Here is a 19,392-nt window from a genome sequence, read left to right on the forward strand (position 1 = left end):
AACCCAAACTGTTTCGGAATATTTCTGACTAAATGCTTTCTCCAGTAGATTTAACTTGCAAGTAAATCAAAGGCCACAAGGGAGTTTAAACATAACATCATAATCAGAGATTTAACATGAGCTCTGAAGGACTCAAAATCTCAAGGAGCACGATTTCGAGTGACTGGTCACTTGGCCACTCAGCGTTCTGCACCCCATCAGGATGATGACAAGCCGATCAACAAGATCTCTCCTTGCACAGGAGCACAATGCTTGGTAGAGGCTTCATCACTGTCTGAACCAGATGAGAAGGAAGAACAACATACGTGGACTAAGTTCAAGCATTTAGTGAACTATACAAAGTTGGAAATTTCTGACTCAACAAGGCATAAGATCAACCCAGGGGAGTCTCTGTGCCAAAAACATTAACTGGTTTTAATGCAAAGTTTGATATATCAATATATGAAAGCACAAGATGGATTCAGTTATGTCCCTTATTTCTAAAACTGTATAGTATTATCAACCACTGCATTTTGAGGACTGATCAAGTGGAAAAGAAGTATGATGTAGAAATAAAATGTGCCAAACCAAATGATAAGTTGCCTCTGCTCTGACTTATGAAAGGGATTCCAAAAAAAGTGCAGAGAAAGGATTTTGAAAGTATGCTAGCCATTTAAGCCCCATTTAGAAGTCAGTCTTTTCAACACTTAGGGCAGGGGGAGGATTTTTTGCTTTATAAGATTTTTGTAGCATTTAAAGTACTTATAAGGGGATAAAACTAACTGTGCAAAAATTAAAATATTGAGACCGATGACCCCTTGAAGGCCCTATGCAAATGAAGTTGTACTACACAGTATGTTGTACACTGACATCAAGAACTGAACTGGAGAAGACAGAGAGATATTCCTGTATATTTGAAGCACTTTAATTCTTCAGCAGCAAGTGTCCACACAGAACTTGAATAGAACTGTGCACAAACTTTAGCTGCCAAGAAACAGAAATTTATTTTTACTTCTGACACTTAATTGCTTTTCATTTTACCTTGCTACATTACTTCACCGAAGTGAGGAGACACTGTTACGGATGTCTCTTTTTTTCTTTTTTTTTCCTATTGCTTTGGGACATGAGTTGTCACAGAATTGTGGTTAGAAGGGACCTCTGGAGATCATCTAGTTCAACTGCCCTGTTCAAGCAGGGTCACCTAGAACATGCTAGACAGGATCGTGTCCAGGTGGGTTCTGACTATCTCCAGAGAAGGAGACTTCACAACCTCTCTGGGCAACCCACTCCAGTGCTCCGTCATTCAAGTTCTCAGCAAGTTCTTCACTTATCGAAGCATAATCTAAACAAACAAGGTCCAAAGCCTGTATAAACTGCCTGATAGAAAGATACAGTCTTTATGGAAAATTATTTATCATAATGGGATTTTTCTTCTTCCCATCTTCCTGTTAGTTCCTGCGTTGCCACTGAAATAAAGGACAAGTATAGTAGAGAGCTGATCTTGGGAACTACCACTAGCACAGGTCAGCTACAGGACATGGCACTACTAGTTTCTTTCAATCCTTGAATGAAGGTGTCTGCTGGTCTTTAGTCACCGTAGCTGTGAAAGCAGAAATCTTCAGAATGGATCACTGCTTTACAATGCTTCAGGCTACATGCCTTTAAGATTATTCCTTAAAAAGAACACTGAGAAGGAACTTAACTCTGTGCATACAGTTATCATGACTTTTTAAAAGCTCAGTATCGCCACAAAATTGTAGAGTTCAGATGAACCCTTCCCACGTTAAAACCTATCTGGAGTGATTTCAGGATCCAAAACAGTCACACTTTCTAGTACATGGCAACAGGCAAAATCCATTTGGAGGAACCCAATATCACCTTCATAGAACTCCCAATGACAACTGATTTACATAGAATTAGACAACAAACTTACAGCACTTGTGGACTTCCATCAGAAAAATAGGTATGGATTGTAAATAAGCTGTTATTGGCTTTTTATTTGAATTTATAGTATTTTTACAGGAAGAGAGGTTCTATTAAAATGTTAATTTAATATAAAAATTTCTTTTTACTCTAGCAACTTTTCTTTAAAAATTAATTTCTTTCACTACTCTGAGTACACTGTCAGAATGCTAAGTAATGCATGCAGTGTTTTCCTACTGCATTACAAGTACACTTCAGAAAAAATGCTGAAGAGCTGTAACTACATGGCCTACTACTATTTATGGTACCTCTCTGATCCTACTGAGCAGGAAAACAGAAGTTCTATGGAGTACAGCAAATGTCTGGAGAGGACAAATACTTCCACAGAGTGAGAAGAATATACTTACTCTGAATGTAAGTTTTACGTGTATAAATTGCACATGATGAAGCTACATCACTTTTTTTTTCTTTCCTTTTTTTTTTTTTTTTTTTTTTTTGAAATAAGCTTTCCTTCATACATCATCTAATTTGAACACTAACTATGAACAGGAACATCACAAAACTGTAAAGCAAAATTGTTCATAGTTTTAATGAATTCCAGCAAGTAAGACTTTTAAGGGACTAGGAAATCATAGTTTGTTTAAGATAACTGCAACTCAGAAGTGATTAATAAAAGAACTGAGTTGATACTGAAGGACCAGTCAAGTCTTGAAAGAGGGCCTCAAAAGTTTTATTTAGCACTAACTCATTCCTGATTCCATTTTGTTGAAATAATGAGGCAACTCCAAATAAGAATCAGTAAAAACATCATGCTTTGACTTCCCATGTATTTTTTCCTACTACATTTATATACACCAAATCTTATTCAGAGTTTTGAGTCAAATAGCTTAGATTCACTTGTCTTATTCTGTTAATAGACAATATACAGGTATTTCAAAGGAGAAAAAAAATCCACGTATCAACCTGAGAAAAATACATGCTTATATGCTTCTGATATACTGATATGCCTTGCCTCATTGTAACATTCAAGTGCCCAAAATAGAAAACTAACTGTTATACCCAAAACATGCTTATGATAAAGTGAGGAAAGAAGTTCTAACACACCATAACAAAGAGGGATAGATAGGTCTAGAAGTATGTTAAAACGAAATACCTAGACTTCGAAACAGAAGTTTGTGAATAAATTCAGAGAGCTGACGTTGTAGGGTGAATATTGCAATAAATGTAATAAAAAAGGCCACCCCCTAAAAAAATAACAAAAAAAAAAAACTTACATGGTGTTTCCATCTATGTACTTTAAAGCTTTTTACAAAGATGATCAACATAATCACCAGTATTTCATAGATGTAAAAGCAAGATCTAATAAAGAGGACAAAGGAAGCAGGGGTGGAACTGGCTAGGAAGTGGTCTGGACTAAGTGTGGACAAGATCAGAATGTTTGAAAACAAACATAAAGGGGGAATCACGGGTCATTTACTTCAAACAAAGATCTTGTATTTTCATCTGTTATCTCAACTATGACAAAACATAAATTATCTCAAAGGAATCACATTGGGATGAGAAAGTTTATATTGAAAGATTCAAAATACTAATCTAAAGCTGTTGGATGGTATCTCATTATAAAAAATACAAGATAATATGTTTTTTAAATAGGAGGTTTTAACTGACATAAAAAGTCCTAGTACCCTGTCCATCTTCTGATAGCATTTCTGCCTAATAATTCAATGGAGGAGAAATCTATTGAATGCAGCTTCCACTGCTTCTACTATTATTTCCTTTTTATAAAACCAGAGATTTAACCATATTCTGTTAAACAACAAGCTTCTGAGATCAGGTACAGTTTTGAAGTACACGCCTTGTTTTGAAAGAAATACAGAGTTTCTGTTTTTTTGAAGTACGCATTATTTCCTAAAGTTGATATTGCTAAACACCCATAAACACCCATACACCCATAAACACCCATAGTGCAAATATGTAATACAAGAGCATAAAATCCTGCTCACAACCAAAATTCAAGTTCCATTTCTCCTTCTCTCTCTCTCTCAAAAAAATCCACTAGAACAGTAAAAATGACAATAAACTAGACAATAGAAATAAAAATCCACCAAATATATGTAAAACAGCTAACAAATAGTTTGCATATTATTTTATAACCAAACACAAAAAGGCCGTGAAGGAAACTTTGTAAGTGTAAAAGACCTCAATAGCATTCTGCACAACCATTCTGCAGACAGGTTTGCCAAAAACAGAAAGCCTCTCTCAGCCCAAATTGCATACACACTTAGAACAGAGGAAGAACAAACGAGCCAATTCCAATTGCTAAAAAGCACATAAGAATATGAAATCATCACCCAGGTACATAGGGGACCAGATTCAAATTATCCTATAACATGTTTAGATTGATAATTTCTCTGGATCAATTTTTAATTAAATGAGGTATAGAAAAAATAATTGAGGGACATATTCAGTAACTTCAACAGCTGACATGCTTGAGTACTGCTTTTGTTCTCTATATGTAACAGAGCATATAGACTCTGCAGCCTGTATAAACTACTTCTTGTTTTAGCCAAACCATTTCCAAAGAACACTGTTTTCACACAAGGTATCTTTTTCCCTCCAGCCTCAAAAGCTGCATTTACCTTGAACACAGACTCAACAATCTACTACAGCCACTTACACACCAGTTGCACCTATATATGGAATTGAACTTATTTTTACAATAGTCTTATTATATGGAATAAAACTTATTCTTGTAACAGTCATATTCTGCTTTTGACTTTTCTCTCATTCAACTTTCAAGATACTTAAAATGATATTCTGTTCCTGAACTCAAAACTGAGGCTAAAATAACAAAGACATCTTTTGAGATAAGAAAACAAATCAAATAAATGCCTACCTGAACCCACTGGAGATGAGCCAACACTAAGACTCTGTAAACTTCCATTCCTGAGCAATGTTGGAGATTTCTGAAGACCAGAGCTTGTCACACTTCCTGCAGCAGATGCCACAGATGAAGTTGGGGAAGCAGAAGAAACTGAGAGATGGGAAATACTTTCTTGACTTTTATTTCCTTTGGGTCTACCAGGCCCATGTTTATTTTGTTTATTTCCTTTCCGTTTTTTCTCTGTAACAGTTTCTTCTTCCATTCCAGAAGTTTGAGCTCGTTTGTACGCTGTAGAAGTAAGGCTTGAATTACCTAAGTCTCCAGGTGAGTTGTCGAAGTTTTTAGATTGGGAAACAGCTGAAGGGAGACCAATTAAGGAACTGAAACAATTGACACCCCCTTCTTGACTTCCAGTCTCTCCTTTATGTACATCTTTGGTTGATGAAGCCTGCTGAGAATGAGTGTAACTGTCACTTCGTAGATCTGTTTCCGTAAAACTCAAAAACTCCTGGGGAGACTGAGCTGAACTTCCAGAAGATGACTTTATGCTCCCAGGAGTGCCCAAAAAGCTACCTAAAGGAAAGGAAAAAGAAAAGAGAAGTACAAAAGGATTGATGAAGAAGATGAGTATCTTAGAAAACAAAACTGAAGTATGGGCTTTATGAAATTGTTATCAAGAGGTTAGAAGTAATTTTAAAAAGGATCTCATTGTTTTTGTTATGTTAGTTTGCTGATCTTCCCTCTGCCGGATCCGATTCTCAGATTCACCATGTTTGGGGCACAAAATAAAAACGTGCAGAAAGGAGATTAGTAACTCTGCCTTTTAGACACCTTTGATATCCCTCAGTTCTGAAGCTGTAACAAACACTTTGTGCAAGCTAGAGCAGTTTCTTTAACATACACAGTTTTATTTGAAAGGAATAAAACTGCTATGAATGTGCTACAACTGCATTTTACAGTATGTCTGCAATTTTCCTTGACATTCTACCTAAGCCAGGGGTCTGGGGAAGAGCAATTGCACTTAATTTACCCTGGCTGAAGAGGTGCTCCGAACAGGAGGAATTTCTCAAAAGGACAGGAGAGGAAGCGGGTAAAATGTATAAAAATGGCACTTAAATACTTCTTTACACTGTCAGAGAACCATAAAGTTCTTTTATGTAATAGAATTACATTGCTTCTGTAATATTTGGAATGTGGTCATTTCAACACCGTGTTAGCACATGTGAGACTGAGAATGAGGCAAGCTTAGGAAGTACAAACACCAACGCTTTCACTGAAATTTAGTAATCTTCTATGGGAGCGGAGGGGTGGCAGCAGCAGCTTAGTAAAGCCTGGGTAAACTACTGGCAACCACAATCCCATTAGGAAAATAACCCTAAATATGACATTATTTATAATTAGTTAGGATCTAAAAATAAGTTTTCTAAACCAGTTTAAAAAAAGTCCTTTAACAAAATTAATATTTTATCATTAGTACTCCATTAACCATTATTAATAATCTCATTAAAATATATATATATTACATTAAGACAGTAATTTACAAACTGTAAAACACTGTTGTTTTGTGTTTTAAATTAGCTACATTAATTTAAATTGGTGCAGCTTTAAAAGAAACTAATAGACATAATAAAGATCTATATTGTCATCTGCATTAGGCAAGATTCTTCTTTAAATGTAGGAATCTAGAAGAAAATTTTCAATTTGAAAATTGAAACATTTTATGATTTGAAATATATTATCTGAAAATATAAACAAATGAATATCATTTTAGTATTTCAAATTAAAAAAATCTAGACAAGTTTAAAGGTCCACAATGCATAATGCTAAAGCATTTAGAACTTGAAGAAAAAACATCACCACAAAACAGAAAGGACAGCCAACTATTATGCTTTACTTGCCACAGTAAACTAGAAAACTATTAAATAACATATTTCTTTTTATAAAGTCTGATCTGTTGGTTTGTATTTCAAAATTAAATGTTTTAGTAGTTATTTTTACTATTAAAAATTAGACCTTTTCATTTTTATCTTTCTTAATCCTGACAAAGAATTCTCAACAGAATTTGCTTTTCATAAAGTGCCAGCAGTGGATTTGGTGGTTTTCAGTATGTTCAAAACTTCAAAATTCTCCTATCTGATACGGTAAATAAACTGTATGTACTTATCATGTAACCATCTTTTGCTTACTTAGTATTTCAGTGACAAAAAATGAAAAATAGAGAATATTCAAGAACATGGTATACTTTTTGCATCTTTAAAAATTCTTTAGGGGTGTTTTGATACATGTTAAAATTTGAGTAGTCACTAATCCAATTTTATTCTAATATATACTAATTTTAAACCATTACTATTAGACTTTTCAAGAGCTGAGAAAGCTCCCTGGACTCAAATTTGTTGAATTTTTACCCCAGAACCAATTTTTCATAAAAGGAACTTTTTTCAGCAGTTTAAAGAGAACACCCTAAATAAAATGATCAGTTTTGCCTTTTGAAGATACATAGCTCTTTTCCGTATTATGATGACAAATAAACTTTTTTTCCCTAAAGTAAAAAGAATATTTTCTCTCTAAAGTAAAACAATTTCTCATTATCGAAGATAAAGGCTGAAATACAATTTAAAACTTTCCAAGTTTTAAATATATAAGGTTTCTGCCTAATTCACATCAAATAGTTGGCAGTATTACTGCATAATAACTAATACCTTGCTGGAAAGGACTAGTTGCAGACACAGTTGTTCCCGGATTCCTTCCGGCACCAGGCTTTCTTCCCCTCTGACCTGAGCTGTGACCTGCAGATTTCTTCCCTTTGCTCTCTGACCCTCTGGCCTCTGAAGAATCTTTTCCACTTGAAACGTGTGTAGAAACTTCCTGGAAATTTGCATTTGTAAATCGAGCTGTGGTATCTTCCAACCGCTTCAAGGAGCCTGACATGGAGTTGTTGCTAGTGCTTGTGTATGTCTAGCGTTGCAGTAAGAGAAAGAAAATTAAATAAACTGGTCACATACAAAAACTGTAATAACCAATATACATGGTTAGAACGATACAGGTATTCAAGTTTCCATTTTAAGAGAACTAAAATAGTTTATTTCAAAAGTTTATTTTAATCTATACAAAGAATAAAATGTTAGTTAATATTACTTTTTACCTCACTGACAGTACCACCAGAACACTTAATATGAAATTACAACAATCAGTGCTAGCCTACATGATGACATATCCACGACAGCTAATATGAAATAAATGAAGCTAATAGGTCTGCAAAGCAAGAACAGCAGTAATTCCTACTGAAATTTTAGCAAATCTGCAACTCTACAAAATAATGCAGCCCGTTGTACGAACTTGCAAGGTATGATCAATTTTACTTATTTTGTAATCCAACTTAAATCAGCAGAACTACTCACAGAGCACAAAATTCAGTACATGCATGTAAGTCTTTCTGTACCATGAACTGAAAAGAATTACCTAATATCAAAGATATCTTTACTATGTGAAGAACAGAATCCTTGAATTATAACTGTCACAATTTCAATCAGGTACGTATTCATTTTAGTAAATATACATCACTGTATATTAACATTTCATTGTACACTTTTCCCCATTTATGCCTGCAAAAGGTGTGAATATTTTGGAAAATATGCTGTATGAATTTAAATACATTCTCATATACTTTAAAATTAAGGTTTAAAAGAACTCAAATGTAGAAGTGTTTAAACATTAAGGTAACTAGCAATAGTAGAAGTTACATAAAATGAACTGTTAAACTGTCAACATGCATGATTAAAGCGCACAAAATTTGATTTTGTGGAAGAGAATGCATAAAAATAGTATCAGCTTTGGCAGAAATCTTACATTTGCCGGTCACATGCTGCTTACATTTGCGGTTCCCACTGGCACACCAGGCTTCCCTGTCACCGCCACTGCCCAGTTCAACTCACCACAACCCAGTTCCTTGAGCATCAGCTGCAGAGGAGCAGCCTGAGTGCCGGCCAGCCGTGGGCGGCAGAGTGCCCGGCTCCTCCGGCTCCCCCAAGGCAGCCGCCCAGGCCCCTGGAGCCGGCTCCCGTGCTTGCCCGCCCGGCCCCACTCTCCCCAGGGCTCCAGGGAACTTTAGGGCTTACTCTTCCAGCAAGTTGTGTCAAAATGGTCCATAGTAGGTGAATAGTCAAAATAGGGTCACAAAAATCATTAGGTGGAAAGGCAGATTGCACGCACCACATTTACTTAGGAAATGAGGCCAAGAAATATAATTGTTTTCTAATTTTCATCATGAAAAAGAGTTGTCATACAGGGATTTTAAATATCAGAAGAAAGAAAATGAAAGGAAAACTAGGAAAAAGGAAATACTGTTTTTTACTGTTGTATTTTTCACAAAACAGCTAGTAAAATAGCCTTTTGATTGTAAAAATCTTCTTGGACAAAAGAATACTTATTAAACCTGTAAGATATGCATCTGTTCAAACAAGCTTAACTGTTTTCTGATTCTTTACAGTAAAACATTTAAAATAGTATCTACATTTATCTCTGTTAAGGATCACACAAGCACATGCCTCATTAAGTCAAGAATACACACAAGTTTTCTCTTCCTTGACTAGGAAACTTGCTGAAGTTAGGCCTACAGCAGACTATTTCCTCACCTTTACATGGCACTTTGTATATCTGGTATAAAAGTTACCCATGTTTTTAACTAAAACAGCCAAGACACTTACATAGAAAATTTTGTTTGCCAGTTGCAAGTGCTCACAGACAACTCAATATGGAAGCTTTCAGGAAGATGAAAATTTCAAGCTATTTGTTCATTGCACTGTATGAGTTTTTGGGGGAAGAGTTTATTTATTCGGGGAGGGGGGAATCAATTTGGCTAATACCTTCTTTAAAAACACCATTTCCATGCAAATTTTTCTACTGTACTGTCTGGGGATGTTTTTGTTCTGTTTGGTTTTGGGTTGTTTTTAGTGTTATCCTCCACTGGTTTCTGTCTCCTTTATTGTTCCATGCAAACACTGTAAACAAAAATAAGGAGGACACCACAACCCATGGACACACACAAATTACTCCAAAGAGAGCAAAGTAATAAATGACGCTCAAGAGTCAAGTTGGATAGAGTTTATACTTTGTTTTAGAAGAGCTAATGCCTCCATGCAGAATAGGTCCATTTACAAAACACCCAAGCAAAGGTGCTCTTCACGCACTTTCTGATTAGCTTCGGCTATTCCGCATCCCTCCATCCCACTCACAAGAAACCTATCTGACCTAGTGCAGTTAAAAGCCTTGTAAAGACAATGCTTCTAAACTCTTTATGAGTTAAAAAGTATGGAAAGTGCACTGGCATGCTTTACATGGAAATACAATGTTTAAAGCTAATTTGATTCTATGGCAGGTTTTGTCAGTGCCTCAGTTGCGCTTTATGGAAATGATTCTAGTTACCCTGAAGTTCAAAGCTGAAACTTCATTATGCAATTTTGGGCACCACTGTCTTTAAGGTCCACAAGCAACAATGGCTCCACATTAGCATTAAATTAAGAAATAACAAATACATTTCACATTTCCACACTGTTCTATTACTGCTACTCTTTGCTTCCTAAAGCACGCAAGCCAAGCCATAACACCCAGTCAAAATCAACCTCTCAATACAACAGTGTAAGAAGAAAAAGATATATATAATTATGAACATGTACCAAAGTATCTGTAAAGTATCCACCTAAAAAAAGCAGGCAAAACATAGCCCTTCAAAACTGAAAGTATAGCCCCATTGAAAACCGCAAGAGAAACTTAACGTGGATTATTCTGAATAATAGTGAAGGAAGGAAATTAGCCTAAGTCTGTTAAAGTACCAAGTTAAAAATAATATGCCTCAATTATCACACTGGTAACAGTTTCTAATGAATATGCAGCCAATTCTAAGTTAACAGTTAACATTTTAAATTGTTGGAAAGTCCACAAGCACGCTCAATTTTCAGATGAAACTAATGTGTCACTTCACCTGAGTTAAGAAGCAGTGATTCAAATTTGGGTCATCTGAACAAAGGGTTTCCAGACATGCAGTAATCTGAAACAAAGCCAGCTTCTTCCAGGATCTGCAAGTTCTTCTCTCATCCAACACCTGCCTTTCCTAATTCTGAACTCCTACTCATTCTCCTGAATATCCATTGCAAGGGTAGTTCTACATAGGCAGCAACAATCTTAGTTCGATGTTATCTAATCTCTCTTACTCATTACTGCAGGAAAAATAGTTTTTAGAAAATCATTAAGAGTTTAACTTAGTTCTGTGTATTAGGTCAGGGCTAAGCGATGACAAATAGACCTTAATTTGCACATACTGTGCAGAGATTTGGTTTGAAATGAGGATATGAGGTTACCCTTACAGTTATGAAAGAAGTCAGGAAATACGATTAGCTATTATTACCAAAGAAACATTCAAAGACTGCAAGCCTGAATTCTGCTCTCAACAGAATTTAAAGAACAGCCGTGCACATTGCAGCTCTGGTTTTGAAAGTCTGCTCTGACAGATATTTCTGTCTCATAAGGTGCTGTAAAATGTGCTGAAATCTACAGGCTTACTCTGAATGTCTTGCATATTATGACACAAGGGGCACTAAGCAAAGTAAATTTGGTATCATTTAGTCAAAATTCTTTTTTCCAGATACATTTCTCACTTCAAGGAGTTCTTTACAATGAAATGCCCTAAAACAGAGCATTAGAAAATATACACAGTGTACAACAGGATCTGAGACAAATGCGCAGCACAAGTTTTAGATTATTAAGCTAATGAGTTCATAAAATAACTCACCCACTCCTAAATAAATTGCTTTTCTAGCATGCTATGTTCTAAACATAAAGACCTGATATCAATGTCTAAAGAACTAATGTATCATGGCAAAGTTAATTTGGTCTGGCTCTTTGAAGTTATGAAAGTAAGAGTGGTAAGGAGTAAGAATTTGAGGATGGAAGCAGAACATCTAGTTATTTAAAGAATGGCTTCAGACTTTGCAGTCCCCTCAAGCTTACACCCCAAACATGCTTTTTGAATATATTTAGTTTGAGGCTCCTCTCTTCACTTCTGTTCATATTGCAGTCATTTTCCTTCATTTCAGTACAAATAGCCCCACAGAAAGGAGATCTCCCTGATGCTGTTCCCCATCTCCATCCCTTGATTTAGCTAGGAGGACTTTACTAGACAGCTCATAAATGCTAATCCTGTTCTCAAAGTCGGTCAATATTTGCTACTGCAATTATCACACTAACTCTATGTATTACATCAGAGTTCCTTTATGCTTCCCCGTAACTCTTGTCAGAACAATTAATTCAACTTTTTTTTTTCCTAAAGCTCATTTTCTCATTGCAATAAGAGCTACCTACATCCCCACTATCATTTTTATGCCCTGCATAAATCACTGGAATAGAAGAGCTATACTACCAATGTGCAGCAAGTCTTACGACTTCTGAAAAAGCAACAGACTCACTGTAAATGCGTAATAATCGTTCTTAATATGCATAGTTATCCCAAAGCTTAAGCAGCCTTTAGCCCCAATACATACGTATACCACATTAGTCTTGCACACAGAAGGGAAGGACTACAGCACATTATCATCCATGAAAGTGCCAGAAGTCTTGAAAATGACTGGAATATTTTATTTAGCTTTTATACAAACATACTGCAAAGGCATTTATCTGTAATACTACTAAAATGATTAGATGGTCAAAATAAAAAGGTAAAATAAAAATAGATTAAAAAATACGTATATGAAAAAGGTAAATAAAAAGGTATCTATTCAAGAAAGAAAAGATCATGTGTAGCACAAAATCTAACAAAAATTGTACAGTGACATACATCATGTATCTGACACAAATTGTATATATGGCACAGCTCGTCCAGAAAAAAAACAATGCAAGAAACAGGAAAAGTTATCAGAAGCATTAGCCATAAATAATAGGAAGTTGAATAGGTAGGTACATATCCTTAAGTTCTACACTTCTACTACTGAGAAAAAAACGTACTGAAAATACTTTGTCTTGATGATGATTCCTAAGGTTGATACCATTAGTTCAGATAATACTTAGAGGCACTAGAAAGCTGACGCTTCAACCTTTTTATCCTGTCTTGACTAGGCCTTGGTGTACTATATGCAAGACGACATTTGACCACTGTAAAGTGTCTCATCAACCAAATTACATAAGCATTTAATTAGCTGTTAGTATGTACTAAAAAAAAAAAAAAAAAAAAAAAGTGCAGCAGACACCAACAGCTAATTAAATCGAACCATGATTCTCCAAGTCAGATGTCAAACATTCCCAACTGATTGGGACAAATGTTTACAAACTCCAAGGTCAGAAACCAGACTTCTCATTACCATTGTCCATTCTGTAACAGCATCATTTGAGTGACATTTTGGGGGGAATAGCAAAGGCAATTCTTGAAGAGTATTCTCTCAGAAGTCTTTATTACCTAGCCTTCAACATTGTTCTTGAGTTAGATATTAGTACAGTAAGAGGAAGGGAAAGATACAGCAAATTGGTATAAAGGCAATTTGATATTAAACGTATATTAAGCATAAGCCACAATTTGAGTATTATCAGCTTGAATACTTACTGATTCAGTGATAGTTCAGCACATGCAAGTGAATTTCAAAGGAAAGATTTTTTTAAAAAAATCAACAGTTAAACATAGGTCAAAGAAGTAAAACTTACTGAATTATTAGTTGCACCTGATCTGTGGCTAACTAACCAGTTACAAAAATCTCACGCTTTCTTCATTCTATAACCTTAAAGTATTTTTGAATTTTGCATGTTAGGAAAATATACTAAATATACTTCATAGATTATGAAGTCTATTACATTTTTAAAGCTCCTGCATATACACTGTAATAATTACATTATGGAATTTCAACATTAAGTAAATAAAGCAGAAGATGAGGAAAAAAGAAATACATAAACTTACTTTTTCTGTGGTTACAGTAAGAGATGGAACCAGGGATGGTGAGGACTCCGACTGCTTCTTATATTTTTGCTTGTGTTTATCTTTCTCTTTATATTTCTAGAAGTTACAAAAGAGAATACAATTCAAGCTCAGATTCTTCTTTAACATAACTCAATTTAAGTAACATGTCATTTGTTATCAAAATTTAGAACAGCTTATAAAAATGTTTCAAAATATTAACAAGATTTCCATTAAAATAGCACTAGACATTAACATAACAGTAAATCAAGTATTTACATTTGCTTTAAAAATTCTTCAATTATAATTGGGATCTGTGAATCCATTATTGTTAATGTCCTCTATCTTGCCAATAATCAATCAATGCAAGAAACTGGATTAAGAATAAAGACATGACTTCTGTTTTAGAGGTCTTCTTGCACTTGCACATCAAATCTACTGCACAGTATTTTGTTTGGATATTACTGTAAGTTAATGTAAGGAAAATTATTAACTATTCAGAAATTCAGACTTGGTTCCAAATTAGATTTGGCATCTCCAAGCATAAAAATGTAGAATATGATTTAGACTTCATTCCCAGAAAGGTGTACACAATTTATGTACGAAATAAGGTAATCTATTTTCCATGTTAAACTGAAAAAATACCAAAGTTGGGAAAAAACAAAAAGTCTCCTTTCCACAGAGGTCAAGAAAAAAAAAGTTTCCATTTTTTCCCAAGCATGAAGCACTGGCAGAGGGACTAAAATTGTGCAAGTAGAAAGAAAAATCACTTCTTAATCCAGAACCTTTGAAATATAATAGAAGCTTTCCATACTGGTAGAATTCAATTCTTATGGGATTACAAAACAAGACTCAAAGTGTATTTGTTTAAATAAGTCAGTAAACAAATATAAAAAAAAACTGAGCCTGCCATAAAATTAAAAATACAACAGGTGCTCAATAGTTTCACCAACTTAAACAACAGTAATTCTAGAGGAACAGTTTTTCCTTAACATTATGCTTTTATTTATACACATGAGAAGACAGAGAGATTACAGGTATGATGGAAGGTTACTTGTAGGAAATTTGCACTGAAGTAGCTTACTTCTTTAACTACTCATATTTGTGGATTTTTGTGTATTCATACAAAATCCAATAGAACAGTAAAATCTTACAGATGTTTGTTCAGAAAGCTACCAAAAAAAAGCATACATATGCATTTAACATACAACTAGTTTCTCAAAAGTCCCTACAAGTCAATAAAATACTTGAGTAGGCTGAAAAGATGAAGACACTTAGAACGTATAGGTTTGAATAGCCATAGTAAAACTCAGCAGCTCTTCCTAGCTTTGAAAAGGATCCATGCTGATCTTCCCATAAACAGATTTCCCCAGAAAAAAACGTAATTTGTTCAACAGTGACAGCACCACCACTCTTAATAAGTACTAGAACAAGATGTCATATTTGCATACACAATTCATTTATTACCAAGCATCAGTCTTCTGTTTTAGTCACAATAGAAAGAATATGAGAAATGTGTTTCATGGAAGTGGTCTGAGACAACAGGTTCTCAAATCCCCTCGCAGAGTAGAATTAGCTACTTGATTATCAATATGCCAAGCTGAAAATAAAACAAATTTTTCCTCATCTTTATAAGCCATAAATACCACCCTACTGACTTAAAAACCTCCTTGTTTCTAACTGACTCCAAACCCATTTAACTGAACTTAAACCTAATTAGTCAAGAAGGAAATAGTTTAGTCAAGAAAATAAAGTACCAAAGCTATCTTCACCAAAATATTATGCAAAAACATACTTCCTAGAATACAATATAGAAAGTCCTTTTGATTTAATTTGAAAAAAACTTGAAGGATGGTCCAACAGAGAAATCTTCAAAAGGCTCATGAAATTTTGTGGTTTCTTTTTTCATATGCAGAAGTGAAGGGTTTTTTCCAGTGTGCTGCTTAGGTGGCATTTGCCTTTTTGTAAGAAAACATGCATGTCTCATAATAAAGAGATTTCACAGGGCAGGATTCTGACTGTTTAAAATCTAAAAAGGCTGGGTAGGATAGGGTGAGGTGGGGTGGGATGGGGTATCTATGTCCTTTTCCCTTGGTCTGCAAACGTACTGCACAGCCTTTCAGATAATTTCTTAAATGCAACAGTCTCATAAGTGCTACCCCATGCTGTCAGAAAACAACTGGTATCAGGAGAAAACAGAAGTATCTACACCGAGACTCGTGTGTTACCCACCAAATCTGTCGCAAGCACATATAGAGACACTTGATTCAAAAGCCTTTAAGTAGTAGGTATTCAGCTTACTAAACTGTCAGTGTTAATGTTTAAAGAAACTTGAGTAATGATTTCATTGAACCTCAAATATCTTTCTTGAAGCCTCAAGAAAAAAGTTATGAAACTGAAACCAAGCTACTATCTTAGTTTCCATAACTTTCTTTATTACACAAATTCAAATCACCCTAAAGAATGTTTTTACTTACAGTTTTGGAATGAATGAAGAGGCAATGATTTTAGCATGCCCTAAGGTAAAACTTTACAGTAACAGTAGTAAACAGTAGGAAACATTTAAATGATCTTTTATGGAACTTTTATATATATATATATATATATATATATATATATATATATATATAATTTCTGCTGTGTGTTTTCTAGTGTTCTGTTATCTCTAACGTTTTTGTCTGAAAGGCAAACAAATGAAGAATTCTGATCAAAGGAACAGTCAGGAGGACTTCAAATTATATTCTGTAATGTACTGAAAACACTTTTGATATTAGTTTCAACATAAAAAGATGTACCATCTTTTGAGAAAATGGAAACGAAGAGAAATACAAGGGGCTGAGGGAAAAGCAAGAGGGAAAGCATGAACTACCCTGGAAGGACATGCTTCCAGTCCTACAAAGTGAAGCATCAGCAACCACAACGAATTCCTCTCCTAGATGGAAAAAGGAAAAAGAAAGGAAAAAAAGGAAGGAAAACAGAAACAGGAAGTGGAAATGGGAAAGACATACATCCAAATTTGCTAGAATAGTTTCTCAGGGTGCTCACAGATGGCACTGTCAGATGTCACTCAAGGGCACTGGAGGGATATCCCATCCAGAGGCCTTTACATAGGAAGATCTCATCCACAGGAAATCTGCTGTCCTTAATTCTATATTTCTTCCTCGTTTTAAGTTCCACTTCCTCTGAAAAATAACCTCTTCTTCCTCCCACTTTTCTTCTTTTCTTTTAAAGTAAATTTGAGAAGATACACATGTCTCAATGTGAATTAACTCCAGATGCAAAAAAAAAAAAAAAAAAAAAAAAAAAAATCAAAGAAGTTGATGTTGCAGTTGTACCCTCTTCTCACAATAAAGATGCAAAGAAGGCATAATATTGGGAGTTTTGAAATACTATACACTTGTAAATTCAGAAAAGGAGTAACAGATGGACATGAATTCTCATAATATTTAACAAATATGAAAATTTTTGACCAAGTCACTCTGAAAGGATACACAAAGTAGTGATCTTTCTCTTTACTAGAAAAAGCAGCAACATTTGGTCCTTCATGGACAAATCTCAGCAAACCTTCACCTTTTTAAAAAACTTCTTCTCTAATTAGCCACAGATCCAAAGAAAGCCAGTTCAACAGCAGCACTTCACTTATATCCTCAGACTTGAATATCTAAAGACTCATGGGTTCAAGTATTCCAAACATACTTTTTAAAGATAACTGCAAATCTGATAAATGCAATCCTACATTCTGTAAAAGCAGGAGTTGGCAGATGCAACACTCAAAGGAAGAATACATTAATCAATACAGTGCAGACTACAAAACCGACCAAACAAACTTTAATCTTAGTTCACAAATAGGGTAGCTCAGTGGGCCAGATTCAGGCAGCTCCTGAAATCTTTTTTAACCATAAGAAAAATAAGGCCTGTTTGCCTTGAAGCCATTAAGCACGTAGCTATAATATTTACTGATACAAGATATTCAAGGGCCCAGATTTAAGAAGTCACTAAATATCAACTAAAAATAACCAGAGGTTCATATGTCACAATTAATCAGAAAGTTTTATTTATCATTAAGGAGCTCATTTTTCAGCTTTTGTTTCTTACCCACTAAGTCATGCGACACTTTCTTAATTCCAGTAATTACAGGCTGCAAGATAAGAAAAAAAATATGGTACAAACTTCTTGAATATTATTGCACCTTTTGTACATTATTCTCTTTGGGAAAAAGGAAGAGACAAAGCACATTTCAGCTGCTTCCATTTCTTCCACAAAGACCAAATCTACAAAACTATTAAAGAGTGGAGCTTGGTTCCAACCGTTTGATTATTTTAACTGATTTACATATTGGAGAATCACAATCACACTAAAGATCACCATTTGCTCACTCATTTTGTTTAACATACTTTCAGGTGAAACACCTATCATAAACTACTGAATGAAAATAGTATCTAACCTACCTTATTAAGAATAAATGTCTAAGTATATCTTAACTCTGATTTGTTACCAACAGAATAAATATGTTATCGCATATATCTTTTCACATGTTCTGGCCCTCAACATCTGGAAAGACTGAACAATGCAAGTGAATGATAACTTTCTAAAACAGATGGAATGGATGAGTTTGGCTTTCTTGGTGTGCTAATATTAACTCGTAAAATTTCCATGCATAACTATATTGTAAATTGTTCTATGCATGTTTATCTACACTTATTTGCAATTAATCACACAGGCACAGCTTTCCTCAAAGATGTTTCCACAGTACTTCAGAACAGTTTCATGAAATAATGTTAGGTATTTAACAGTTCATCAGAAAAAAAATTTCACCCCTTTCACTCTTTGTGTCCCTTTGCCACATTGCTTAGCTTGTCACACCTTCATTGGCACCCTGAGTGCCAATTCAAACTGTTAAATTAGCAACAACAAAAATCAAAGTAGATAAGTTTTCTGCTGCTTTAGAGAGTTAAGCTAGTTCAGTGAATGAGCACCAGAGACAGCCAAAAACAGAGGCAAGAAGAGGCAAATGCAGAAGAGAGAAGCAGGAGCTCATCTGCACAGGGAACATGAGCCTAACTTCTAATTTAGAAGAATCAAAATACCCGGACACCACCAGTAAGCATTACTACCTGGCCCTTCCACAAAGCTGCTTGTGCTGACCTTGGAGTATTCCATTTTTACCATTTTCTCTTATTACAAAAAATATAACCCTCACCACTTTGAGTTTTCAATCCATAACACAACATTTTCAAATATGGTTTCCTTAATGATTCTTGTAAGAACAACTATTTGACTAAGCTATTATTTTTCAGCTACTCTTTTGTTGACTCCCTCAAATAATTCCCATGTTTCAGCATGTTCTATTATCATAAAGTATTTATCATGGCGCTTCTGTCATTTATGGATTTTCTAAACTATTTTTCCATCACTGAGGTTTGTAAATCTATAGTTGTCACCATCACAACTAACATCTTTAGTAGATCTCCAATATAAAATGTTTGGCCTTATTTGGACTAATAGCTATTAGTAATGTAGCCATAACAACTCTGAAATGAGAGATGTTTGTCATCCAAGTTTCACATTCAAATCCTAATTTATTGCATCCTAGCAATAGCCTTGACATTCACTTGTCTAGCATCTTACAACATAAAAACCACAGCGGAAAAATTAAATGCAGTAGCAGTGCTGTGGC

General features: G+C 34.8%; 1 protein-coding gene across 4 annotated transcripts in view; it reads right to left on the bottom strand.

The window, feature by feature from the left end:
* Positions 1-19,392, bottom strand: part of MLLT10 (MLLT10 histone lysine methyltransferase DOT1L cofactor) — a 130,836-nt gene that overhangs the window by 53,948 nt on the left and 57,496 nt on the right. For all 4 annotated transcript variants that reach the window (XM_062569034.1, XM_062569038.1, XM_062569035.1 and 1 more), the window contains 3 exons: positions 13,719-13,814; positions 7,486-7,741; positions 4,799-5,359 (listed from right to left, as the gene is read on the bottom strand). In XM_062569034.1, coding sequence (XP_062425018.1) covers positions 4,799-5,359; positions 7,486-7,741; positions 13,719-13,814 — 913 coding nt within the window. The remainder of the gene's footprint in view (positions 1-4,798; positions 5,360-7,485; positions 7,742-13,718; positions 13,815-19,392) is intronic.

The sequence above is a fragment of the Rhea pennata genome, chromosome 2, assembly GCF_028389875.1.
Source record: "Rhea pennata isolate bPtePen1 chromosome 2, bPtePen1.pri, whole genome shotgun sequence".
Taxonomy (NCBI): domain Eukaryota; kingdom Metazoa; phylum Chordata; class Aves; order Rheiformes; family Rheidae; genus Rhea; species Rhea pennata.